Raw genomic sequence first — 27,694 nt, 5'->3', positions numbered from 1 at the left:
TAGCAGTGGGTCTGAGGTGGCCAGAGGATGTAGAGCGTAGGGGTCTTGAGGGTGTGTAGTTGGAGACCATTGACGTTGATAGGCGGGAGCCGTTCCCGTCGCTGCACGATATGCCAGGTCGAGGACCTTGAAGCGAATCCGTGCGGCGATGGGGAGCCAGTGTAGGTCCCTAAGAAGTGTGAGCTGACTTTGGTAGGTTGGAGATCAGGTGGGCCGCTGCGTTTTGAATGACTTGAAAAGGCTTGGTGGCGGTGGTCGGTAGACCAGCGAGCAGTGCATTGCAGTAGTTGAGGCGAGATATGACTGTTGATTGGACAAGGAGTTTGAGTGGCTTCTTTTGTCAGGAAGGGGCGGATCCTTCTGATGTTGCTCAGGAGGAATCTGCAGGTTCTGGTTATATGGCTATAACCAGGGCCGCCTGGGAGAAATGCGAGGCCCTGTGCGAGATTTAAATGCATGAATGAAACCAATAGTATATCTGCAGAGCAGCAGAGCCGCAGAGCCCGGAACACTATTCTACAAACGTGTCTATCTGCAGAGCAGCAGAGCCGCAGAGCCCGGAACACTATTCTACAAACGTGTCTAATGTGAAATATATAAGCATGTAAGCAAAACTAGATTTTAGGTCTGTGATGAAAAAGGGCCTCGCGGGAAGGGGGGCCTCGCAATTTTTTTTTTATTTAAAAAATTTAAAAAATTATATTTGTAATTTTTTTTTATTATAATTTTTTTTGCAAGGCCCCCCTTCCCGCGAGGCCCTGTGCGACCGCACTGCTCGCACACCCCCTGAGGCGGCCCTGGCTATAACACAACGTACATTATGTACCTTTTTCCTGTGGTTGATTCATACTTTATTTACATATTTGAGATATCGGGCTGCCCTGAAAGAGATCGCTATCTAAATGCATTGTGATGAGAGACACAGTCTTTACTTTTATCATCCTCATACATACACAAACACACAAACACACACACACACACACACACACACACACACACACACACACACACACACACACACACACATGCTTCTTCTCACCCCAATTGACAGAGAGGAGAATGTGGACAAAAGACTCAGAAGCTAATAACACTCATCAAAATCTCATTTTAATATTCTGCTGTTGCAAAGAGGGGTCTGCAGACACAGAAACGATGAGTAGAAAATTAGAGATACGATGAAATGAATGAAGGGGGAGAGAGAGAGAGAGAACAGGGAGTGTGTGTGTGTGTGTGAGAGAGAGAGAGAGAGAGAGAGAGAGAGAGAGAGAGAGAGAGAGAGAGAGAGAGAGAGAGAAAGAGAGAGAGAGAGAGTTGGGGGTTTGGTAGAAAGAGAAAATAGATAAAGCTATAGCCTAGTTTTTATATTGTGAGTCATTTTACAATTATATTATATTATTAATAAGTCCAATAGTACAGCGGCTGGGTGGCGCAGCGGTCTAAGCGCTCGTCACCAACGCAAGATAACACCGGTATCGAATCCGGCTGTCAGCGTTGCCTCCGGCTTGGCCGGCCGCCATACTGTGTGAGGATTGGTTCATTCCCCGCCACACGCTTCTTAAAGTACTGTGAGGATTGGTTCGTTCCCCGCCACACGCTCCTTTAAGGTACTGTGTTGATTGGTGCATTCCCCGCCACACGCTTCTGGAGCGAGTACCAATTCCAGCACGCACCTGTCATAGTTTGTGATTAGCGCCCCAGAGGCTTCTTATACTGGGACCTTCTTTCAATCGATGTCGGGTCGTTTTGAATACTACTGCTTCTGCCTGCTTTCCCCCCGTTGTTGTGCCTCGTCTACTTTCCCTCTAGGACATCTTTGGATTACCGCTGGTGAATACCTTGATCCTCCGTTTGGAGCTGCGCCTCGTTGCCCGCTTTACGCGTTTGCGCTTTGGTGAGTTGGAACCAAACCCTTTTTGGATTATCTGTTTTTGTGTGTTTGGATAACACTGAAGAGTATCGTTTTTGTTTGCACTGGACTCAGCTAAATTGTGTGTTTAAGATAAACACTGAAGAGTATCGTTTTTGTTTGCACTGGACTCAGCTAAATTGTGTGTTTTGGATAACACTGAAGAGTATCGTTTTTGTTTGCACTGGACTCAGCTAAATTGTGTGTTTTGGATAAACACTGAAGAAGTACCATTTTGTTTTGTTCTGGACTCAGCTAAGGGAGGACTGAACTGCACTGCCTCTGTGTACTGTTGGACTGTTGTTGATCTCTCTCTCTCTCTCCGTTTCCACTTCGAGTTGAAGCTGGGAGTATCTGCAGAGCCGCAACAGCGTCAACGCCGATTCCCCACCTCTAACACCAAGAGGATCTGCAGAGCCGAAGGCAGTCTCCTTTTTTGTTGTTCAGAATTGTTACTTGACTCTTTTTGACTCTGTAAATAAATACGCCCTAGTATTTGGCTAACTCTGAACTACCTGTCTGTGCCGTGCTGTTGAGGTCGGTTCCAAACCCTAACATTACGACCCGACCATGACGACCTCAGCCGACACAGACAGGGTCAGGGCAGCGTTGGCGGTCCAGATCGAGTTGGTCAACGACCGGTGTGGCTGCGGCTGCTTTACAGGACCTCCGGGCCGAGGTCCAGCTTATTCTGGCTGCCCTTGACACTCTGGCCACCCAGCAGACTACCCAGGGGTATCAGCAGGCTGTTATTCTGCACCAGCTACAGGCTCTCAGTACAGCATTAAACACTCTGCTTTTAACCCCACCTGTCCCAGGAGTCTCAGCCAGATCACCACCCGCGGCAGACCTCGCACCTCGGGAGCCCCGTCTCTCCGAACCACGTCTTTTCGAGGGTAACTTCGAGGATTGTGCCACATTCATCATGCAGTGTGAGTTGGTCTTCCTTCATCAACCCAGCCGTTTTTCGTCAGAGGGAGCCCGAGTAGCCTACATGACTAACCTGCTCACGGGCCGAGCAGCACAGTGGGTCACTGCTTCCTGGGCTATGAGGGCCGATTTTTGTTTCTCCTACCCAGACTTCGTGGCAGAGCTCCGAAGGGTTTTCCACCACCCAGCTCGTGGCCAGGACCCAGGAGCTCGGTTGGGCACCTTCCGGCAGGGCAGTGGCAGTGTCAGAGACTACGCGCTGGAGTTTAGACTGGCCGCAACGGAGAGCGGTTGGAACGATCAAGCGCTTCGTCTCACCTTCCTGAGGGGGCTCAATGACGCAGTAAGGGACCAGCTCGCGACCCAAGAGGAGCCCGATTCTCTCGAGGGCCTGATCAGCCTCGCTATCCGCATCGACGGACGCCTCCGGGAGAGAAGGCGTGAGCGAGCACGACTAGGACCCCCAGACGTTCCCCAGACGTCCTCGGGACCGTTCTGCTGACCGTCCTGCCCCCTCCATGACTGGTGGGTTTTTTCCCTCCCGAGCTGTGACCAAGGAGGAACCCATGCAGCTGGGACGCACCCACCTTAGCCCGGCCGAACGGGAGTCCAGGCTCAGGTCCGGCCTTTGCCTCTACTGCGGCCGGGATGGACACCGTGTCTCCAATTGCCCTACCCGGCCAAGAAGACCAGGCTCGCCGGGACCCCGAGAGATCCTGGTGAGCCGTTTTTCCTGTTCCCCCACCCGTGCACCACCTAACCGTCTGACGAGCGTCACCCTAGCCTGGGCGGACCAGCGGGCGACGGTGGGTGCACTCATTGACTCTGGTGCTGATGGGAGTTTCCTGGACGTTGAGTTTGCCACCCGGGCCAACATTCCGCTTGAGGACCTCGAGAGGCCCTTGGAGGTCTTCGCGCTGGATCATCGCCGCCTGGCTGACATCACTCAACGTACCTGTCCTGTCCTCCTCACCGTGGCTGGTAACCACGTTGAGAGACTCCAGTTTTTTATTACCAGATCCCCTCTTGTCCCCGTAGTCCTGGGTCGGCCCTGGCTCGCGCTGCATGAGCCCCACATCGCCTGGTCCTCCGGCACCATCAGGGGGTGGAGCCCCTCCTGTCATGCCCAGTGTCTTCAGGCGGCGTCCAGTCCTTCGCCCTGGGGTTCCCCTTGTGTCCCTGTCTCTAGCCCCCTCTCCGGGCCTCTGTCTCCGTCTCCGGCCTCCCTCGCCGGTTCCCTGTCCCTTTCTCCAGCCCCCCTCACCGGGTCCCTGTCCCCGTCTCCAGCCTCCCTCACCGGTCCTCTGTCCCCGTCTCCGGTCCCCCTCTCCAGGCCTCTGTCTCTGTCCCCCTCTCCAGTGCCCCTGATCGCCGGCTTCCTTCGGTCCCATCCGGGCAGGCCGGGGCCGAGTGGGTCGCCGGGTGGCTCCCGTGGAGGGGGGGGTACTGTGAGGATTGGTTCATTCCCCGCCACACGCTTCTTAAAGTACTGTGAGGATTGGTTCGTTCCCCGCCACACGCTCCTTTAAGGTACTGTGTTGATTGGTGCATTCCCCGCCACACGCTTCTGGAGCGAGTACCAATTCCAGCACGCACCTGTCATAGTTTGTGATTAGCGCCCCAGAGGCTTCTTATACTGGGACCTTCTTTCAATCGATGTCGGGTCGTTTTGAATACTACTGCTTCTGCCTGCTTTCCCCCCGTTGTTGTGCCTCGTCTACTTTCCCTCCAGGACATCTTTGGATTACCGCTGGTGAATACCTTGATCCTCCGTTTGGAGCTGCGCCTCGTTGCCCGCTTTACGCGTTTGCGCTTTGGTGAGTTGGAACCAAACCCTTTTTGGATTATCTGTTTTTGTGTGTTTGGATAACACTGAAGAGTATCGTTTTTGTTTGCACTGGACTCAGCTAAATTGTGTGTTTAAGATAAACACTGAAGAGTATCGTTTTTGTTTGCACTGGACTCAGCTAAATTGTGTGTTTTGGATAACACTGAAGAGTATCGTTTTTGTTTGCACTGGACTCAGCTAAATTGTGTGTTTTGGATAAACACTGAAGAAGTACCATTTTGTTTTGTTCTGGACTCAGCTAAGGGAGGACTGAACTGCACTGCCTCTGTGTACTGTTGGACTGTTGTTGATCTCTCTCTCTCTCTCCGTTTCCACTTCGAGTTGAAGCTGGGAGTATCTGCAGAGCCGCAACTGCGTCAACACCGATTCCCCACCCCTAACACCAAGAGGATCTGCAGAGCCGCAGATAACTCTGCCGAAGGCAGTCTCCTTTTTTGTTGTTCAGAATTGTTACTTGACTCCTTTTGACTCTGTAAATAAATACGCCCTAGTATTTGGCTAACTCTGAACTACCTGTCTGTGCCGTGCTGTTGAGGTCGGTTCCAAACCCTAACATACTGGCTCAATTGGCAGAGTCAGTGGGAGGGAAGCCGGTGGGGTGGTATTCTGGTCGTTGTAAACAGCGACTCCTACAGGTCGGTCAGGGCGCCTGCACAGCAAAGAAGGGATATGGTTACACCTATGAGAGTCCGCGCTGGCAGGTGAAAAGAGGTTGCTGGCTGTCTCCTATGTGATGGAGGAAGCATCTGATAGACTTCAGGACTCCCTAGACCGACCAGTGGGGGGCACATGCGAGCAACGACCAGGAAGGGGAGGGGGGGAATTGGCATAACGACTAAAATTGGGATGGGAGAAAATTTGAGAAAAACAGGAGAAAAAGTGGATACAAAAAAATAAGTCCAATAGTGTGGTTGGCCTGATGTGAAATTAAAAGGCAGTGCAGAGAGCCAGCGGTGGCATTGCAGTACTCCAAATGAACACTCGATGAAATTAGCTACAGTTAGTCTACCATGATGCTGACGGCTGGTGTATAGGGGAGTGGGGGGGTGGGGGGGTTGTCACCGGGTAATGTCCATGTTGTCTGCCATCAGGAACCAATGAAGCACCCGTCTGTCTGGTGTTGAACCACTAGGACAGCTTCTTTGTTTCAGCATGTTTCAGTGGAGATATTCCGGTAACACATTTTTTTTTTATTTTTTTTTTTTTTTATTATTATTATTAAATTGCCGGATTTAGCACGAGGCAAATTTCCATCCATTGTCCCCAAACATAAAAACAGGACTCATAGAAATAGTAAGAAATGTACAAATACATAAAAACAGGACACATAAAAACTTTTAAAAAAATGTACAAATACATAACAGCAATACACAGAAATACTAGTTGCTAGAGATATGCAGGGGTGTAAAGTACTTGAGTAATTGTACTTCGTTACAATACTTAAGTGCTGTTTTTGGGGATTTGTACTTTACTCAAGTATTATTAGGTTTGTATACTTGTACTTTTACTCAATTACATTTCAGAGAAAAAAAAACATACTCCTTACATTTAAAATGCAGACCTACAAAGTACAAAGTACAAATCTTGCAGGTCCAACTATTTTAATTAGTATATTTGTTTCTCTGGACGAACTAATGTTAACGTTATTAATCCTGCGGCCGCACTTTATTTAAAAACAGCCAATCAAATCCCATCAATGGAAAATGAACCCGCCCATACCCATGCTGATTGGTCCTTGTGCAAGACTAGATAGCAGGGATCTTTGATTAAACACCTGCTATCAGAAGAATAGACAGTCAGAGTGAAAAGCTACAAAAGATTGCCACAAATGATAGTATGAGTGATGAAGAGGACTAAATTAAAAGAATAAAAAGAAAATGTTTACTTTTTAGTACTTTTAAGTACATTTAAAAGTAGACACTTTTTTACTTTTACTTAAGTGTATTTTTAGCCAGATACTCTGACTTTTACTTGAGTACGATTTTGAGACGGTACCCATACTTTCACTTAAGTATAATTTCTGGGTACTTTTTACACCCCTGGAGATATGTCACATGTGTTCACATGACTGGTTGGTCTTCACTCAGCTATTTTTTTTGTTGCCCTCTAAAAGAAGCAAGGGTGGGGCTTTCCCTTATGGAAATGGGGAGACTGTTCCATGTTTGACTGCCTTTTATGGACAGGACGTTTTGGCCAAATGTGGTCAGTCTACATTGGACCATGCAGTCAACTCTGGTGTCTAACCTGGTGCAGAGTCCAGTGTTTCTTTTTTTGTAGATGAATTCCTGTACAGGAGGGGGAGCTAGTCCATGTAGGCATTTGTAGATGAAACAAGAGCTTTTTAAGACTTTGAATTTTTCAAAGTTCAAAAAGCTATATTGTTTCAAAATATTGCAATGGTGGTATGCCAATGGTTTCCTGGCAAATACCTTGATGGCTCTATGATTGATTGATTGCATTTATTTGACAATCAAAATTACATACAATTGTGGTTATTTCCATTGTGGTCCTCACAATGGACAATGGACTAGATTACTAGTATGCACCATGCACAAATAAGACATATAAATACAAATAAGACATATAAATGATAAAGCTGTTCGATGTGTTTCATGACAGTGACACCAGCAAATGACCAGTTTGTGAAGCAGTATTCAATGTGTGAGAATATCATGCAATGAAGATACGTTTTTGCAGCATCAACTGTTAAAAAAGGCCGGATTTGTCTAAAATTAACTAAATTAAAATGAATTGTGTGTTTAACTTTTTTGATATGTTTCTTAAATGATAGGTTTGAGTCCAACATGATGCAGAGGTACTTGAAATGGGAAACCAACACATAGCTGCCTGCTAGCTACCAAGCAGGGCTTGGCTTTGGAGGCATCCTGATGCTCATTGGGAAGGGTGTTGTCAAATTTGGATTTTAAAGGATTTCTAAGTTCTGCCCTAAATCAATGGGCGCCTATTGCTCCCTTAAGCACAGGATTTGTGTACCTACTGAGACTGACACCGTTTTCACTCTTAGATAAGGACTGATGATGGCTTAGGAGTGGACAGAGAGAGACAGAGAGAGAGAGAGAGAGAGAGAGAGAGAGAGAGAGAGAGAGAGAGAGAGAGAGAGAGAGAGAGAGAGAGAGAGAGAGAGAGAGAGAGAGAGAACATCAAGCAGGTCACTGGAGCCTCCATCATCTGTGACAAGCATCAATCACCCACGGCTTTGACTGACTTTGTTGTTGACGGTGTCTTCAAGGGGACAACGGCTGTCACCACAGTAGTAATGAATCATAGCTAGAATTTCCCTCAGGAATGATGTTTGTGTCCTGATGTTGCTTCGGAGCCATGGAGTCAAGTCGGGACGAGCGTCAGCGCCTAGTGACACATGTGACGGCATGTGTACACTCAGTAAATATAGCTAGAGTTTGCATGTTCTCCCTGCGTTCGCGCAGGTTTCCTCCGGGTACTCCGCTTTCCTCCCCCACACCATGAAAAGACATGCCTGCTAGGTTTCCTGCCGTCGCCCTTGACCGAGGTACTGGCAGTACAACTGGAGTCTGTCCCCGGGTGCTGCACTGTGTGTAGCTGCCCCACTTCTCCTAAACAGTTAGAATGGGTCAAATGCAGAGGATGGATTTCCCTAAGGGGCTAATTCATATATTAATGTACTGTTTGGCTGTTGTTGTTGTTGTTGTTGACAGTCGATAAACTGAAAACGCATTTACTCAACTTGAATTGGACTTTGATCAAATTCTCTCCACGCTAAACCGAAGTTCATGATTGGTTCATGACATTGATCTCGACGTCCGTACTTAGCTGGAACGCGAGACGCACACTTCCACTCCACGGGAGATGCTGCCAAGAGTCGGGGAGGGCTGCCAACACAAGGGCATTTGCTCTGACAGTCTGCCAAATCTTGGTGGCAGTCAGACAGTCGGGTGACTTTGAGGACGAGTGATGAGACAGACTGGAGGTGTTTGTCTGCAGGGGAAGTCTGGTGCTTATCAGTGTCACAGGCTCACGGTACCCCGACCTCCAGTCTGTGCAAACACAGCGGCTCTTTTGAAGGCGTTTGATTCGAGAACCTTGATTGGAGGTTTTTATCTTTATTTCTTTCTTCTTTTTTTCTCGGTGGGGTGCTATTCATGGTTAGAGGTATGCTGCTTCAAACTTTGGAGTCGGGATACCTAAAAAGTTTTCTCTCCTGAATGAGGCCCCTTCATGATCCGGGACCTCTTTGGCTTCTCCGGGACGGGGACTTTGATTCACAGCGGCCTCTGTGTGTTGCTCCGCGAGCCGCTTGCTTAAGCCATTGATCACTATCGGTCGCCTCCAGAGGCCTCTCCGGTGGCTGAATCTGTCTTTTCCCGTAAGCCCCAAGATCATGCCTCCTCTCCCCCGGGACCCCCACCCCCCCTTTGGGGTCACTCTCTCATTACAGCTGGGGCTACGGCTAATCTCACCCTTATATAGAGTTCCTTCTCTGCGGCAGGGAATGAGAGAGAAGGACCCTTATCTTCATGATGAATTTACCTCAGGACTTAAAAGAGAAAATCAATGGCGGGCTAGTCAAGGGGTGGTGCGTGTGTGTGTGTGTGTGTGTGTGTGTGTGTGTGTGTGTGTGTGTGTGTGTGTGTGTGTGTGTGTGTGGTGTGTGTGTGTGTGTGTGTGTGTGTGTGTGTGTGTGTGTGTGTGTGTGTGTGTGTGTGTGTGTGTGTGTGTGTGTGTGTGTGTGTGTGTGTGTGTGTGTGTGTGTGTGTGTGGAGAAAAGGAGTAAACGAAATGGAGATATTCAGTAAGCGTAGCGCACGGTGCTCGGGGGGTAAAGTGTGAGACTCTCCAGGGAGGGCCCGGGGTGAGCGGGAGATGTGTGTGTAATGGAACTCCGGTGACTTATCGGGGGCCGGGCCGGGCAGTCGATGGGTTTGTTTATATTGACTGAGCCTTGGGACGTTCACTTGATATTTGAATAGTGAGGGAGAGAGAGGGAAAAAAGGGGGGAGGGAGGGAGGGAGGGAGGGAGGGAGGGAGGGAGGGAGGGAGGGAGGGAGGGAGGGAGGGAGGGAGAGAGAAAGAGAGAGAGAGAGAGAGAGAGAGAGAGAGAGAGAGAGAGAGAGAGAGAGAGAGAGAAGAGAAGTGGGCTGATGACATTTACTCCTCTGAGCCAATGCTAATCTAGTCCGTTCCACATGGTTTAAATCAAAGGATGATACCATATTGAAAAATGCCACAAAGCTAGCCCATGAAAAGCCCATTCCAGTATGTTATATTAAAAGCTGAATGGTTATTTGGAGATAAATTCTATTGACTCTTTTATTATTTGCACTAAAAAGCCAATTCCATCTCAAAACGATTTGATGCCTTGGTCGTTCAGTTTACAGTGTAATTTTCCCAGCTATTTCTGGAATAAACGAGCCAACTAGTAATGTGAGACTATCAGACAACATCGTAGAGGTTGAGGGTTGATGATTCAATCAATTCAAAGTTGGTGAATTCTCCTGTGCTCATCAATGGGTTGGATAATACAACCTTTTCGTGCCAGAAGATGCCAGTTTTTGGATTTGAAAGAAAAATCCACCTCCCGAATGTATTGAATTGAAAGTGAACCCTAAAATGTATACTGTGTAAGGTGTTTGTTTGTTTGTTTTATTAGGATCCCCATTAACTGTCAAATGAATGGGGCGGCTACGTGGCGTAGTGGGCAAGGCGCTCACCACGAAATCTGGAGACGCTGGGCTCGGCTGTTCGAGCCCAGCGCTCCACATTTGCTTTCAGTTTAGCTGGTCGTCCGTACTAATACACATTGGCCGTATTAGGGGGTGGGAAACTGATGGGTGGGGATCGGGCGTTGTGGACAGCGACTCCTACAGGTCGGTTGGTGCGCCTGCGCAGTGGAATCAGGAAGTGTCGGGGGCAGCGTGAGCCTCCCACGCGTTACTCCTCGCCACTGAGAGATCGAGCTGCGCAGGTGAAAAGATGCGACTGCTGTTACCTCAAGTACCGGAGGGGACTTGTGCTATGTATGACTTAGTCCACATTGCAGCCGGCTTGTGGGAGGCAAGAAACAGCGTTCGTGACAGGGGAGGGTTGAATTGGATGATACGAAATTGGGATGGGAGAAAATATAGAAAATGGGAGAAAAAGTGGATAAAAAAAAAATTTCAAATGAATGACCACTAGTCTTTCTGGGGTCCTCACAATAAGATATTACAACAGAATACAAATACAGATTGTAATTAGTAATACAAATTTAAATGTGAAAAAAATAACAAAGCGTAAAGGAAATCAAAAATGAATACCGGTACTCAACATTGAAGATGTAGGCCTAACACATTCCCTCCCCAAAAATCATATCTGAAAGGGTGACTCCATTGGTGACTCCAAAAATATATACTGTATATACAGTATATACAATAATATAATATGTATTCTTTACTTGCCTGTTGATTGCAGGATGCTCTGGTAATAATTATCTTTCATTACAGCACCTTCCCCAGGCCTGCAGACTGATCTAGAACCAGCCAAGTTGGAGGCGAAGCTGGACGAGAATGCCAGGAGCGTGGTCGTGCTGACGGCTGTGTCCCAGGTGTCCCTGGAGCTGGCCACCTTGTCCACGCCCCAGGTGTCCCCGTCCTCCCAGCTCTCTGAGACGGCCTCGGACACCAGCGCCCCGGAAGCCACAGAGACCTCGGAGGCCTCGGGCCCCGTCACAGAGTCAGGCGGGCCCCCGGACACCTCCAGCACAGACGGAGAGACCCGCACAGACGACAAGGACCCCAAGAAGAGCAAGGCACACCTCCACTGTCCTGTCTGCAAAGTCACTGTCAACTCCACCTCCCAACTGGAAGCACACAACACTGGTGAGAAGATACGGATATGTGTGATACTATTATAGCTTATTACTACCTTATTGTATGTTGCTATTTATTATTACCCACATGGTATTCTTTCGGTATTTAACTTACAACCTGTATACCCGCTATGCATACTGTGTACCCGCTATGCATACTGTGTACCCGCTATGCATACTGTGCCACTTTCAAGTATTTAATGCTATTCAGTACAACTACCTCCTGGTATGCTGGTCTAAAGCAATACTGGACACTCCCTCCTCCAGAGCCACAACCATAGACTATGTAGAGAGGATATAGACACTTAAAAGGGATTGAGTGGACATGTAGACTAGAGGATATAGACACTTAAAAGGGATTGAGTGGACATGTAGACTAGAGGATATAGACACTTAAAAGGGATTGAGTGGACATGTAGACTAGAGGATATAGACACTTAAAAGGGATTGAGTGGACATGTAGACTAGAGGATATGTCACGCCATGCTGTGATAAAGACGCATGCCCATACTGTAGCCCTGGTATTAGTGTGCATACAGTATATAGAGTGTGGTCTTCTATTCTATGACTTACTTGCACTGTCGCTTTGTACTGTGTGCTATTTGCTGTTGTCCTTGAACCTCAGTGTGTCAGCATTGTGTTATAGTGTAATTTGTTATAGTATCTTTCCACCAATATTACCATAACCAATTCACATTTATAATAATCTGCCAAATGAAGTGATTCTTATTCTGAAGCTAACGTTTGCCCATCCGTTCACATACAGAGAGAGGAAGTGAGACATATTTTGATTCACGGCAACTAACCTAGTCTTACATCCTGTCTTATCGAGAACTATTAGGCCACTATGTAAGTGTGTCTGACTCTTAACCACCAAAATCTGCACGAGCTACAACATATGACATATATCATGCCAGTTAGGGTACCATGTGTGTATACTGCACCTTGTGTATACCGTTTACTTTTACTCTTACTCATAGTATATATTCAGATTCAAATTCTGTATTGCCTATATTTATTGTATACATTGTATACATATTTTTATGATAAAATTTTATTTCCTATATTTATGTATTTCTACTATTATCCTGACCATACCTGTACCTCCCCCGTGCTGCTATGACGCCCAAATGTCCCCCAAGGGGATCAATAAAGGAATATCTTGTCTTATCTTATCCTATCTTACCTGGGTGGCACCTGGCACAGTGGTTAACACTGCTGCCTCACAGCAAGAAGGTCCTGGGTTCGAACCCCAGCAGGGGGCCTTTCTGTGTGGAGTTTGCATGTTCTCCCTGTGTTTGCGTGGGTTTCCTCTGGGTACTCCAGTTTCCTCCCACACCATAAAGACATGCATGGTGGGCAGGGACTACAGATGGAAACTAGCTAATTAGCTCAAATCTGGCACATTTACATTAATGTGGAAACTGAAGATGTTCATTAATGTGCACTGTCCCTGAAAAATAAAAAAAAATAAACAAACAATCTTATCATCACCAGGTACAAAACACAAGCTAATGCTGGACGGCCAGAGCGTGCAGCCGCGGCGCCGGGGGAAGGTGGTGGCGTCCCGCGCGGCCTGTAAGAGCAAGCGGCTGGGCAGCAAGGGCAGCGTGGGGGTGCCCAGCAAGAACTTCCAGTGTGAAATCTGTGAGATCTTTGTCAACTCCGAGACCCAGCTCAGCCAGGTGAGGAAGAGGAGCGTAATACTGTAGCTTACCGTTAACCGCTTCAATGGTATTTTCAGTTGCTAGGTAACAAACAAACAAAAAGTATCACGGTAGTTTGATGGCGATTATAGCTTTACCGTGTCATTGGCCTATGCTACTGACATGGTAAGTCACCACCGAAGTCTGAAAAGTGCATCCGAGGCACTGTGTTGTAAATTAGAAAAGCTTTATTGTGGCATGGGTGACCAATGTGTTTCGACTCTGAAACGATGAGGGCAGTTTGAATTTGAAACTAATCAGATAGGCGTGTGACATACTGTAGGTCACATGACATATAAGTCCTGCGCATATCAGACAACAGCAGTGGAAGAAAGCACACAGACTTGGGCTCCCGGCTGACCCATACCGTAACAGCCTCTAGTATGATGGCAAAAATCATAGTGGAATAGAATAGAATAGTGGATGGAAATAACACACAAAAATAACCAATAGATTACCTGTCATGAGGCAGGAGTGTTGTTAAGACCTACTGTATACAGCATTGTGCAAAAACTACAACTAAATAATGTAGTATCGCAGTATAGTGTACCATCACGATATTCCTCATAAAACACAGTTTTAGAAAACTGACAGGAAAGTTCTAGAAAGGGGGGAGAAGTCCATTTCTTAATTTAGGCCCGGGAAAGCAACACAATCTAATCAGAAAACGTAAATAAAGTACTTAAGTGACCACAGGTGGCTTGGTCTAGTGATGAGAGCACTCACCCCTGACCCCAAGCATTGCTAGTTCGACTCCTGATTGCGCTGTTTATTTTGAGGACCTTCTTCGATACGAAACATAAATATATTACTTATACAATACGTAAATGTATTACTTATGGCTATAACATAACGTACATTATGTACCTTTTTCCTGTGGTTGACATACTTTATTTACACATTTTAAGCGAGCCCGGTCTGGTGAAAGAAGTGGCCCTGAGGGTGTCTGTCCCAAGACGTTTCAGTCTGTCACCACCCCTTGCATTATTTTAGGATGACCTCAATGGCCGTGACACTCTAATAGTCTGAGTGGGTGTGACCCCACAACCTTGACATGGGGTAGTCGGGGTTACGGGTCCTGATAGCGTATTTGTGTTCAGCGCCTCTCTCTCGCAGCTTGTGATTTGTGTGGCCAACGTTGAAACAGCCACACTCACATTCAAGTCTGTAAGCAAACATGGGTTGTAATTGCAGTTAGTGAAGAAGATGCAGAATGATTGCAGGAGCTATATGTTTGTTTGTTTGTTTGTTTGTTTGTTTGTTTGTTTGTTTGTTTGTTTGTTTTATTTAGATCCCTGTTCTCTTTTGCATAGCAGCAGCTATTCTTCCTGGGGTCCAATACATAGTGACAACACGAAAATATACATTCACACTCCTCACAATATATTGACAAAACACGTTACAAAAAACACTAAAATAACACACTTAAACAAAACAAACACATTGCAATTAGACAAATCACATAGACTGGCTCTGACTGAATCCATCATGATCTAATTCATAGATAAATATAATTCAAAATATATAGCCCATGTAACCTTACTCCCCAATGATGACCTCACAGCAAACACTCGAACACTCGCAGAAAACGTCAACAGAACATTCAAATGCGGGGGGGATTACATTTGGTACAACCCTATTAATTACCAAAATTCATTTTTTAATAACAATCTTTAAGCTTTTTCTTAAAACCATATATATTTTTTTAATGTTGCGTAATAATATGATTTGGTAGTAAATTCCATTTCAGCATTGCTCTGTAAAAATGTAGTGTTGAATTCTTAACGTGTCAGTGGGTTTTTGGGGAAAAGGTGGGGTAGGTGTCTCTGAGTGTCAAGTAGTGGGTTTTGAGGTGGGGTGGGTGTCTTTGAGTGTCGAGGCCCAGAGACGTTGGAATGGGGGGTGCGGCAGCACCCCCTAGTGGCAGCTTCAGTTACTGCACAAACGGTATTTTTATCAAGTCAAGTCAAGTCAAGAGTTTTAATTGTCACGGCATACAGGTATACAGTGAAATGCGGCTGGTCTTGCCCGCGACGATGTGCAATACAGTGGTACAACATATAATAGAATCCAATAAAATACAGTGGTACAACATATTAATAGAATCCAATAAAACAGTGCAATAAACAGGTACATGGTGTGCCATCTCGGTATCTGTACATTAGTATTTACAGAGCATATAGGACATGCTAGGTAGCTTTAGTAGTGCAATACACTGTTCCTGATGTTATACTACTTTAAACTGTAAGTTATAAGTTTCTCCTGCTCAAAGCACTTCACCATTACACTGTACACAATCATACGTGTAAAACTGACAAGATTGCAGCAAAGTAGATTTTCGAGTGACAGGTGAAACAACAAATTTAAACCATATCTGTTATTATTGGTCCGGTCAGAGGTGGAGCAGCGTTTTGACCAGGAGGGAATCCGAGTCGCTGCAAGATTGATTGATTGATTGAACATTTTATTAACAGATTGCAGAATGGGTTCAATACACACAATTGTTAAGGGGATGCAGACCAGAGAAAGACTTTCGTCTTGTTTACATCAGGGTCCCCCAAGTCCCCCAAGACGTGAGCAAGCAGTTATCAAGGGCTCTCAGGAACTGACGCTCTTTGTGCCAGAGCGGCTAAGCCTGGAGTTGGCCATGATGGGGGATATATGCAAGGGGCAAGAAGTCACCACCATCCAGGACGTCGTGTCCATCATCCAAGAGCTGTAGCCACAAAACCGATGCAGGCTATCGGAGGTGAAAAGGCTCCAGATGCGTCTTTCGCTCCCTATCTCACGGCATCAGAGCGCTCTTTCTCGGCCCTGCGCAGACTGAAAACCTGGCTGTGCAACACAATGACGCAAGAGAGACTCACCCACGTAGCAATAATGACATTGATGATTCCACTCTGATGAAAGAGTTCATTAAACGTGCAACTGAGCGAAGGCCCACTTTCGGTCATGCATGAGACTGATGATTCATGGTTGTATAGGCTACTACGCTTAATTAAGGCTTTCTTACATCAGAGTGGAAAAATAATACGAAAACCAAATAGCCTACAAAATGCAAAAGAGCACGTCGAGCAAGCATGTGAATTCATTGTTATGAATGAGGTATTCAGAAGTGAGGTTTGTTTTTATTTCTTCATCTGGCTTGTAATATGCCCAATGTTGACTGTGTTTCTCTTTTGTCAATAGCTGACAATAGCCTAAGCCTAGCATACAGTTCTTGAAAATGTAGCTAATGTAAATGTAATGTACACTGTAAAAAATTTATGTTTTTTCACAGGAAATTCACTGTATTCTTTTACAGATTACTTTAGTTTTTCTACTTTAAGTGTAAATGCCATAAAAATACAGTAAATTACCTTTTATCAAAATATTAACTATTAAATAAAGGTTGTAATCTGTAAATGAAATGTATTTGATTTTACTGTAATTTGACAGTAAGTATTTGGCAACCATTGATGCCAGACATGTACCGTTTTCTTGCAGCTTTTTTTCTCACAGTGTAGGCTTGAAAAGTCTAAATAAAACAATTATTACGTTCTTCTCGTTTGCCTCACGTCTCACGTCATTTTCAGTTAAAGGGTCATTCGAAATAACTTATTTCAAAGCCATTCTAAACAACGAACGAACTCTCACTCGCTTCCCTGCCACGTTGTCATTTTGATAAAAAAAAAAAGACATTAGAATTCACTAGGCTATTTCGAAGCCGTTCTGAACAATGTACGTCTCACTCCCTCTCACGTCATTTTCAGTTAAAAAAATTTGAAATCACGTTAAAGGCGTTCTAAAAGAAATAATAATAATAATCTCAGAAAGGCCGCACCCCCTGCCGATTTAAAGTTCCAACATCCCTGTCAAGGCCCTTCTGAAAGAGAAAGCTGGAGGCTCGGGAAACACTGAACAAAGGGTCACTGAGCAAGATGTCCCTCTTTTTAGTGATGATGTGTCTGACATCAGAGGCCATGTGGCTGTACTGAGCGGGGACATAGACTCTAGGAGGTTGTTTTTCACTGGGTCTCTTGTTCAGAAGGTGCTTCCTATCTAGGCATCCAGCTCTAGTGACCGGCTTGATTGAGAACCTTTTTATTGTAATGCCTCTGTTCAGTCTTTGGCTTGGCACATTTACATGTAGTCATTGAGCTGGCGCTTTCAAGTCCAAAGCGACTTACGAATTGTGTATAGTAGATAGTAGTATAGACATAGTAGATTGTAGTATAGACATAGTAGCATAGTAGATAGTAGTATAGACATAGTAGCATGGTACATAGTAGTAAAGAAAGTTATTTATTTATTTTATTTTTTTAGATATTGATTGGAAAAGTGTGTTTTAATCGACAATGAAAGATTGGGCGGGTTTCAGCTGTCCTGACTGGACACCACTGTGGACAGAGAATAGCCTGCTTCCTTTCAATGACAAGGAGTGAGTCTCAGGAGGCCAGAAGATGCAGAGAGTAGGGGTCTTGAGGGTGTGTAGTTAGAGACCATTGACCGGAGGTAGGAGGGAGCTGCACAGAATGCCAGGTCAAGGACCTTGAAGCAGTGAGTTGAAGCGTCTTGGTGGCGCAAGCCAGTAGACCAGGTAGCACTTTTAGTTTGTCACTGTAAATCGACATGTGCAAATGTCCTTGTTGGTCAACAGTGATTCTCAAGTCCAGAAAGGTTACTTCTGTGTTATTGTATTGTAAACTGAGTTTGATGTTGGGATGTTTTTTTTTCAATAATTTTTCATCTTTTCAGGGTCTGAACAACAGCTCATTGACAGTGCCTTAATACCACCAACCCGACATAAAACTCAGTTTAGAATACAACTCTGGAGTTTGGGTGACAGCATAAACTGTTAATGAGCTTCAATGAGCTTCAATAGTTGTCTCACTGGACAGTCGTGATTTGTGCCCTCTCATGTAGGTGTAGAGAGTTTCATCATTTGAATTAGTTTCCAGAAATTATGTCATGTGTACTATTAATGAAGGTAATGAAAGACCCGTCAGACAATAAGTAGTAAATTAAGCCTCCAGTGGGATCGACTGGATCTACAGTTGGGGAAAGCTAATCCCAGGGTTAAGGGGGTGTGATCAGATATCACCATTCTATCTGTTGACTAAAGACGCACTTCTTCAACCATTATCTGAAATGAAAAAGAATATATATCTAACCCTAAACTAACCTTATTGTCATGCACTTGTCCTACACTGTAGCACTCAACACTTTGATGAACATTGTTACTCAGCTGATAGAGTTGTACCCTTCCTGATGACTTGTCGTACAGTACAGAAGTCGCTTTGGATAAAAGCGTCAGCTAAATGACTAAATGTAATTACTATTATAAGCACATGACCGTGCCAGATTTATCCAATAAAGGGTTAATTACGCAATAAAAAATCAATTGGTGGGTGTCTGGTATGGTTGACAGAAAGTTCATGAATTGAAAGTCATCCCGGTTTGGAGCATAGACACAAGCAAGTATCACAGACCCCCTGGCCTAAACCGTGACCTGTCCCACCCAACTCCACCGCATGCTAACACTGTATAGTCTGAGCTTGGCATATGTCTCCGTTAGGAAAGCTATATCTGTTTTTAAACGCTTAAAGGAACACGCCAACATTTGGGGAAATTAGCTTACCGTCTTCTCCAGAGAGAGAAGAGAAGATATATATAGGGCTGACCCCTATTAGTCGAATAGTCGACTAATCGGTCGAAAGGAGCCGTAGTCGACTGCCAACCTCTTAGTCGAATACAAAAAATATATATATAATTTATAAAAAAATATATATATTTAAAAAATAATAATTATCATTCTTTCCAAAAGACAAGAGGCCTAGAAGCGTGGCTAACGCTAATGGCACGCATACCAGAGGCTAACTGCCTAAGAAAACAGGCACAGAGGCACTGAAAGAGGATTTCACCCATCTAATGAACACACTAGACTAGACAAATATCAAGATGTATCCATCAGTGGACCAATTGCATGCTTTTGCAGAGGACAAGAAGCTTTCAGTCGACTCTTTCAGACATTAAGCACCCCCACAGCCCAAATGGAATGATAACAAAATTAAAAAAAATTATATATTTAAATTTTTTTATAATTTATTTTTTTATAGTAGACTAATAGTCGACTAACGGCACATTTCGGCCAATCATAGTCGACTATCCAAATCCTTAGTCGGGGACAGTCCTAGATATATACCAGTTTCCTCTCTGTGCGTTCAGTAGAAAGCTATCTGGCTGCATGTTAGCCTAGCTTAGCACAATGAATGGAAGCGGACATGGCCGGTTAGCCTTCGGGGGAGGTGTTAGTTGGACAATGCCTAGGCTAACCGGCCATGTCCGCTTCCATTCATTTCCAAAATGTTGCCGTGTTCCTTTAAGATGGGCAAGAACCTCGGTACGTTTTAATAGGGCGGTTAAGTCCCTTCACATTCCAATTAGTGAAGTTTAGTTGACAGCTTATTCCCCCTCAGGGGTGCACCTGATTCTTATTCAAACAGCCCTGGGCACAGAGGTCCTGTTGGCTGTGTGCTCGGACTCTAGTCCTAACTGAGTTAGGTAACAGAGAACATGTCACATAGAACTCGCATACAGATGATGTGTCTACATAATTAACCACAGCATGGACTGGCTTGACATGTTGTTGAAGGTTGTGGGAATAATATCAGATATTTTACCATCAGCAAACTAACCTCTGCAGATTAGATTAGATTAGATTAAAATGTATTGTCATTATACAGCACAAGTAGCACAACGAAAGGAGTTTGGCATACAACCAGAGTGCAAATTTAACAGTAAAGTGCAATAGTAATATACAATGTACAGGTGATTAAACTGGGTATAAAATATATGAATTAGTACTACTGAGTAATAGGGCTAATCAGATGTATGGACATAATTGTAGTATTCATATGTACAGTGATACAGGTATAAAGACACTATGGTAGTGTAACGGAGGTCTATCCACAGTCACCTGGTACAAGTAGTTCGGTGGCTGTGGATTTTAAGCGGTACTGCAAGTAAACTCACTCCCCAGAGGCATCCAAACTGAGCGCTTAGAGGGGATATCCTTTCTTGGCGCAGCGGTTTGTGATGTCGGCCCCGGTGCGGGAGACCGGGGATCAACTCCCACTCAGGGCAATCCCTTAACAGGGGTCGAATCGGAATTTGAAACACAACGCAGAGCAATACGAGACCGGTAACAGTAGCAGTCCTTTCAGCCCTCCATTAAGAAGGCAGCATAAAACAGTGATAATTATATATATACATACACTATATACGTTTATATTATACTATACTGTATATTAATGATAGTCTTACAAAGTCCTCAGGCACATCTTTATGTAAAAGGGAACTGTGTTAGAGTGGCTTAGGTTCCCATGCAGAGGAAATGTGTATGTGCTCCACTTAAAGGGGAATTACGTCCAATTTAAGGATTCATACATGTTATTCCTGTGGTCTAAAACGGTACAAAAATATTAGTGAACATAAACGGTTTTCTCCCTAATCCAAAGCCTCGACTGCTAAAACTCAAACTTCAGTTGAGAAAGTCTGAATTGACAATGAATTGGGAAAAGATGAGTTAATGTGACACTGAGAGCACGGGTACATTTTCTTTTTCAGAGATCACTACTCTATAAGGGTATACAAATTCAAGCAAACAGTCTGTGGGTCCACGAAAGCAGCTCCAGACTTTATACCTGATGACATCACAAGTTTAAGTCTTATTTCTCTGGTGTCCGGCTTCATGAGAGAGTAGCTATTGTTCACAAATGTTGATTGCACTTTCCTGGGTCACGGAAACAACATAGGAATGTTTCATTCGGTTGGTGGTTCCCCTTTTCAAGCAAGCAGTTCCATTTACAACCATGCAGCCATTCAGAGCAGCTTGCGAGAATAGGATACGTTTATGTAGCTTATTTTGTTCCACATTAGACAGATACTCATCTATCCGTGTTATGATTCACCACAAGGCTAATCATCTACGGGGTTTATTTTCGGCATGTTAATGTGAAGTTACTGACGTCCAAAGGAATTTAGGATGTAGTTTCAGACTGTCATTGGCGCGCGGTAATTGTTCCCCCGCGATGTTCATTAAATCCCACGTCTGATGCGAGGGATTGTCTTGGACGGATTCCCTCTCAGGTCAGGGAGAAAGATATAGGATATTCTGGTATGTGTGGGAGCCTGGCCTACACCAGGCTTAATGCATTCCTCTGGCACTGGTTAATAACAACACCCAACCCTACTAGGATAATAAGCCTGTTAGTAGTGGGAGAGAGAGCGTGGCAGGAGGTAGGAAGTGATGTGCTGTATTGTGATGTGTGCGTAAGTGTGTGAGTCATATTGAATGTTTTTTTATTGAGTATTAAGTGAAGCTGTGGCTCTATTAAAGGTGCTGTAAGTGGTATTTTGTTTGTTAAAATAAGTGGTTTACGTGTTCGCCACTCTGCAGTAAACGGAAAATAAATTCTTCTGGAATCCCGTTCCTACGTCAATCAGGAGAGATAACTTCAAATGTCTTGTAATAAGATATCTAGGGTTCTCTCTCCTGATTGGATAGAGTGGGAATGGTTACCAGAAAATGTATTTTCTGTTTACTGCAGAGCGGAGGGACTGGGAGACCCATGTTACTGACCAAACACTCTAAATCAGTGATGGAATGTAGAGCTATTTAACACTTATTTTAACAAAATAAATACCACTTACAGCATCTTTAACAGATGCATGTTAGCAAACTAATGTATTTATTTCCCACAGCACATGAATAGTAGGCGGCACAAGGACCGGCTGGCAGGCAAACCTCCCAAACCCAAGTTCACCCCCCACAGCAAGACCCTACCAAGCTCCAGCTTAGCGGTAAGACACAGCATAAAGACAGACAAACAAAACACTTTCACACAAATATGCCCCCACTTACACGTATGCATACTCAAGGCTAGGCGAAAGCCGAATTGCTTTTCTTTTACAACAGACCATGCTCGAAACATACTGTAAACACTGCAAAATTGGAATCGGTTCAGAGAATTAATCTAAATCTAAAATGTAAGAAGCGCATTTTCAGCCATTTCAATTTACTTGTGTTATTAACGTAAGGTTATGAATATAACCAAGTTCTATGAATACTGGTGACGCTCAGCGTCATCTGCACTAACCTCACTTCGTGCATAAGCACTGAATAAAAATCCACAATGTACCTTTACATTGGCCACACACTCGCCTCCTTCCCAATCTTTCACCACAAGGCGAGATCAAAGGCCGCAGTGGCGTCCAGACGCTGAGCGTCACCAGTATTCATAGAACTTGGTTATATTCATAACCTTACGCTCTATTTCATACTGGCTGCCGCTCAGCGTCATCTGCACTACGGGAGCTGAGCGGGAGCCTGAAGCTCGACAAATGTACCCCACTGAGGCCCCCCACAACCATCAGAACCGGGGAGGACCGAGCCCCCCCGACCCTCCCTAATGGAGGATACCCCCCCTATTGGAGGACGGGAGGGAGACGGATCTGACCGTGCGAAGAGAAACTCGAGCAACTCAACGCACAGGGTGAGCAGACCGTGGCTTGACCCCACGACTACCCACACGCACAACCCGCATGCCACCAGGGAACGAACGGAAGGAACAAACCTCGTTACCGCCCCCAAAAACACGTGGTCGAGAGCAAACTCAACCCCGTGGCAAGGCCGTAGCAGCGGAGCGCGAAGGAAGACCCAGACCCACTGAAGGGACTGGATCCCCCGGAAAAAGGGGGCCCGGAGAGGTCAACGACGCCACAGCATCAAGACCTCACCAGGCGGTCACTTAGTGACACCGCCCCCCACATCGCCAGCGTATTTGGACAGGGCCCCTCCAAGAGCGGGCCCTTCCCCCCACTAGTACGCCGCCTGGCACCCTGACCCTGACAACTCAGGCAGTCAGCATGGCCGTAACTCGAAGCACACAAAAGGCTACACTACAGCGGAAGCAGGCAGCGCACCGGGGAGACGACCCCAGAGGGGGTCGATCCCTCAAACCAGGCAGCAGGCGTTTGACCCGAGCCTGGAGCACTGCGGACAAGACAGGCGCCAAAGGGGTCAACTGAAAACAGCACCCCGGAGGAATGGGCGTATGCTGGCATTGTTGCGCACCATGACAAAGCCTCCACCAAAAAACCCCGACCCAGAGGGGCCGAGGCAGAGAAGGCTGACACGATTGGCAGACGTCATGAACGTGCAGGGGCACACTCAACCGGGTAACCCGGGAGTTGACTCTGCTCCAACACACCAGGGAATCAACCACCCTCTTGGTACCACATGCAGTGGTTGTTCCTATAACCCCTCAAGAAAAAACTCCAAAACACACCTGCGGGTATACACTGGCTATACCGCAGTACAAGTGTTTCAGTTTTCAAAAAGGGGTTATTCCAGGCCTACGGGTCGACGAAACACAACTTCGGACCGGGCCCGGCGGCCCGGGAAGCACACAGGGATGCCAGAGGAGGTCCAGAAGACCACCCCAACAGCCCCCTCTTCGCCATGCGTAAGAGAGGAGCGAAAAGAATGGAGAACCAGCCCCTTCACGATAGCGCAGGGTACAACATGTACCCGACAAAGGGCCTTCATAACGCCCAACCCTGTGACACCCGGGCCGACCCGGCATTTTCCCCCCGAAAAAAGCACAAGTCCCTCAGGGTACCAGAACAGCAGATCTGCGTCCCCGGCGGACAACGGGTTAACTGACCTGGACCAGCGTGACCAGAACCAGTCCCGTGCCCTAACCACGCCGACATCCCCACTCCAAGAGAGGGGGTAGGTACGCGTGTCGATCTAAAAACATGAAAAGAGGGCGCCACCCAGACGGTCCCATTCGTACCGCGCTCAGTGGCCCACCCCAAGGGCGTGAGACCCCTCTACCTATGTTTTGATCTATTCCGTTAACATCCCCCAGATATGAACGAGAATTCGTCGAGACCTAGTAACAGGCGCTCGGAAGAGAAAACCTCCATCCCAGTTGCCCTATAAAAACGCAGTTTTAATAATGAGCAACCAAGGCGTACCAGCCTCATGCGTGAATCTTAACAGAAACACCCCGAGCCAGCACTATGTACGCGTCGAGACCCAAACACATCAATGGATAGTCCAACCAGACACCAGACATTGGTCCTTCAAGTCGCCTGGGAGAATGACAAGGAGTTGTCGTGCTTCATATTCTTCCCTCTTTTTATTAAAAAGAAAGAAACACAGACTGAGATGAATCCCACGTGACGCGGATGAGGGTAAAAATTGTTTTGATTCTTACATCCCGCCACCCTCACCACAGAGAAGAGACGGGAATCCTCAGAGAGACTTCCCATGTGAGCCATGATTTGAAAAGTCACGGTAACATTGAGCCATGTGACCAACAGACTCAAGTTACACATATATCGAGCGTAGCAGAACACTAAGTTCCTACGCTTTGCCCCGACAACTTGACAATGACAGACGGAAGCCGTCGTCCAATAGAAACGTGCCCAGTGACGTATTCTATGACGGGGGGAAACCCATGACTCAACCGCCCGTGATAGGTGCGGAGTCAGGGAAACCCTTCCCCCCCCCCCCCATGCCAAGCTGCCTAACAGCTTGGCCGGACCGAATGAAAAGAGAGTAAAAAAAAAACGACCAATCAGAAGAGGGAAGGAGGGGTTTATCCGGTACCGCCTCGTAAGCCCAACCCTTGAATACGACAACAACAATAGCCATATGATACCTTAAGTAGCCAGTATGCTAATGAACAGCGCAAAGCTAATTCAATGCGCGCTAGCCACAGACAAGTCTGTGAACAGGGTTTATAACAAGGCCAAAGTTATATGTGTGTGAACCCGACACCCGTGTTTATGTTGCAAGACACAGAAAATCTGATAGAGAGAGAGAGCGGCCTGAACCGCGGTACCTTTACACACACGAGCATTACTGCAGACCAACACAACAGTGTTGCGACTCAATATCACTGTTTAAGCAACAGAGCACACAACTAACCTCTACCTTTATGTGAAGACCTAACCTTCAGGTCGAGGCAGAAAAAAACCTTTTTCAACCGAGTGTAAGCTGCAGGCCTTGCTTAAGCTCTAACATGAAATGTAGCGGCCAACAAGACTTAAAGTCTAGCCCTTCTATCAAACCCACACTAGCGAAAGGTTCACACATCGTATCCCCATCAAATGTAGTGAATAAACACACAGTTTGTAACAAAAAATAGTCCCTCCCAGGAGGGACCTTTTATTTCTTTACAAAATCATATGTTGGGCCGGGAAGGGAACAGGGGGGACCACAGAGGGAAAAAAGTCACTTTTAGCGACGCCTGCCACGAGCCGCTCGGGACTTGCCACCCCGGGGAGCCCCGGAGGGACGGTAAAGGATAGGAGGCTGGTCACGACGATCCCTACCGTCACCTCCGAGCGTGGATGGGCCGGCTGCAGTGGCGGAGGCGCCCTCTTTCCTCCTGGCCTTCTTTGCTGAAGGTACAGCAGTGGCGGTGGTAGCAGCGGCGGCTACGGCGGCGGAACCCCGACGACGAGCCTTCCGTCTGACTCCACCGGCGACATCGGGCGGGGGGAAATGAGGCTGGATCACGGAACGCTCTTCCTGCATCTCCCTGCAGGTTGAGGTCATCAGCTGCAGCGCCGACCCCAAAAGCCCAGCATCGGAGAGGGGTGCCGTCAGAAGTGGAGTCCTCTTCCTTTCCGGCACACGCGCCTGCTCCAGCCAAAGGTGGCGCTGGACTAGAGTGGCCATGGCGCGTACTTTCCCAGCGGCGATGGCCTGCGGCTGGATCAGATGCAGGATGGCTCCTGCCGACTGGGCGAGCTGATCATGTTGCAAATCGGTCAGCTCCGTACCGCCCATCAGTATCCCGGACATGAATCTCGCCAGCTGCGCAATGTTGTGGCAGCCAGAGATTGAGTCGCGGAGATAAATGACTGGTCACTCCAGTAAGCCAACCGCCTCGCCGATTTCCCTTGGGGAACTGGCTTCCGTAACGGCTCCCACACTACCTCAGGACAAAGGAGAGCTGCCATCGGCCTATCAAGCCGAGGCACCCCCTCCTTCATACCGTCTACGAAACCCACCACCCTCGTGACTCGCACGTAGGCGGGGGTGAGGCCCATGATGTGGGAGACCACCTGTCCCTGACGGACGTAGGCCTCCATCGAGGGGAAAAATGGACAGACAACGCCCATCTCTCTCACAGGACGGCGTTGCCATAGATGACCTATGAGATCATCAGGAACAGGAACAGGCAGTGGCTGCGGCAGCGGCACGCCGTTTGCGACTGCCGCTGCCGCCATGAGCTCGGGGAACAAAGCACGCAGTTCCCCCTGCATACTTTCCCCCACCGAGCTCGCGTCCCTCACATGCAGCAGGCTACTGGTTACAGAGCCACATTCTGATGTGGCTGATAGCAGGGCATCCCGCCGCCGAGTCGGAGGTTCTAACCCAACATCCGCGTACGAGGGACCCCAAGGAGACCTATCACCCCCCTCCAGTGTTACCTGGACGGGCGGCGGACATGTCTCCACCGGGGCGTCAAATAAGAACCCGTCTGCTTCTACCATGTAGTCCTCTGTTTCCATCGGCCATGGAGAATCAGACGCATCCTCATCCGGCTCCAGTAACTCACCAAAACCAGGCCGTTCGCGTCTACAAGCCACCATCTTACGACGGGAGCGAGCCGACGAAAAACGTTTGCGTCTCAAATCCTCCGCCACCAGAGGAGCCGGCCGCCCAACAGCGGACGACTCTCCGGCAGCAAAGGAACCAGAGCCGGAACCAGGCCATCGCACAGGAGACGGCGCTAGTGCACCAGCTCCTTGGAGAGGCAAACTATCTATCGGACGCCTACCGGGCGCGGCTGCCGACCACGAAAGTGGCCTCAACCCCGCTCCAAGACGCACGACAGAGGAGGCAATGGAGAACCGCTGGTGAAGGGTAACGTTGCTAGCGCGACCCTCCGAGGTAAACATTATGACTTAGCTTTTTTCTTTTTAAAGTTATGAGAGAAAGAAAAAAGCAAGAAAAAATGTAAACACGTAACTCAACTTTCTTCAGCTTAAACAACCTCGTCAAGTGATGTATACAACAGGCACTTCCTTGTGGTGAAAGTGAAGAAGGAGGCGAGTGTGTGGCCACACACATGCTTATGAAGGTAGCGGATAGGGGTGTGGCCAGACTAATGTTGGTATGTAAAGGTACATTGTGGATTTTTATTCAGTGCTTATGCACAAAGTGAGGTTAGTGCAGATGACGCTGAGCGGCAGCCAGTATGAAATAGAACTGAATTTACCCCCAACCGTGACACACACACACACACACACACACACACACACACACACACACACACACACACGTTTTAAAATATTTGTGAGGACATTGTATTCAAGATTCAAGATGATTTATTGTCATATGCACAGTTAAACAGACAGTTTGCCGTACAATGAGAAACATATAGTTTCCT

General features: G+C 46.7%; 1 protein-coding gene across 1 annotated transcript in view; it reads left to right on the top strand.

Moving 5' to 3' along the window:
* znf385c (zinc finger protein 385C) overlaps positions 1-27,694 on the top strand; it is a gene marked incomplete at both ends in the record, with an annotated part of 73,285 nt that overhangs the window by 42,859 nt on the left and 2,732 nt on the right. Inside the window, 3 exons of the mRNA XM_084329083.1 lie at positions 11,165-11,539; positions 13,027-13,214; positions 21,981-22,079. Of these exons, the coding sequence (XP_084185209.1) occupies positions 11,165-11,539; positions 13,027-13,214; positions 21,981-22,079 (662 nt within the window). The remainder of the gene's footprint in view (positions 1-11,164; positions 11,540-13,026; positions 13,215-21,980; positions 22,080-27,694) is intronic.

This window comes from Notolepis coatsorum (genome assembly GCF_963971535.1).
Source record: "Notolepis coatsorum genome assembly, chromosome: 14".
NCBI classification, from domain to species: domain Eukaryota; kingdom Metazoa; phylum Chordata; class Actinopteri; order Aulopiformes; family Paralepididae; genus Notolepis; species Notolepis coatsorum.
The sequence above is the reverse complement of the archived record's forward strand: the minus strand, read 5'-3'. Positions and strand labels throughout refer to the sequence as shown.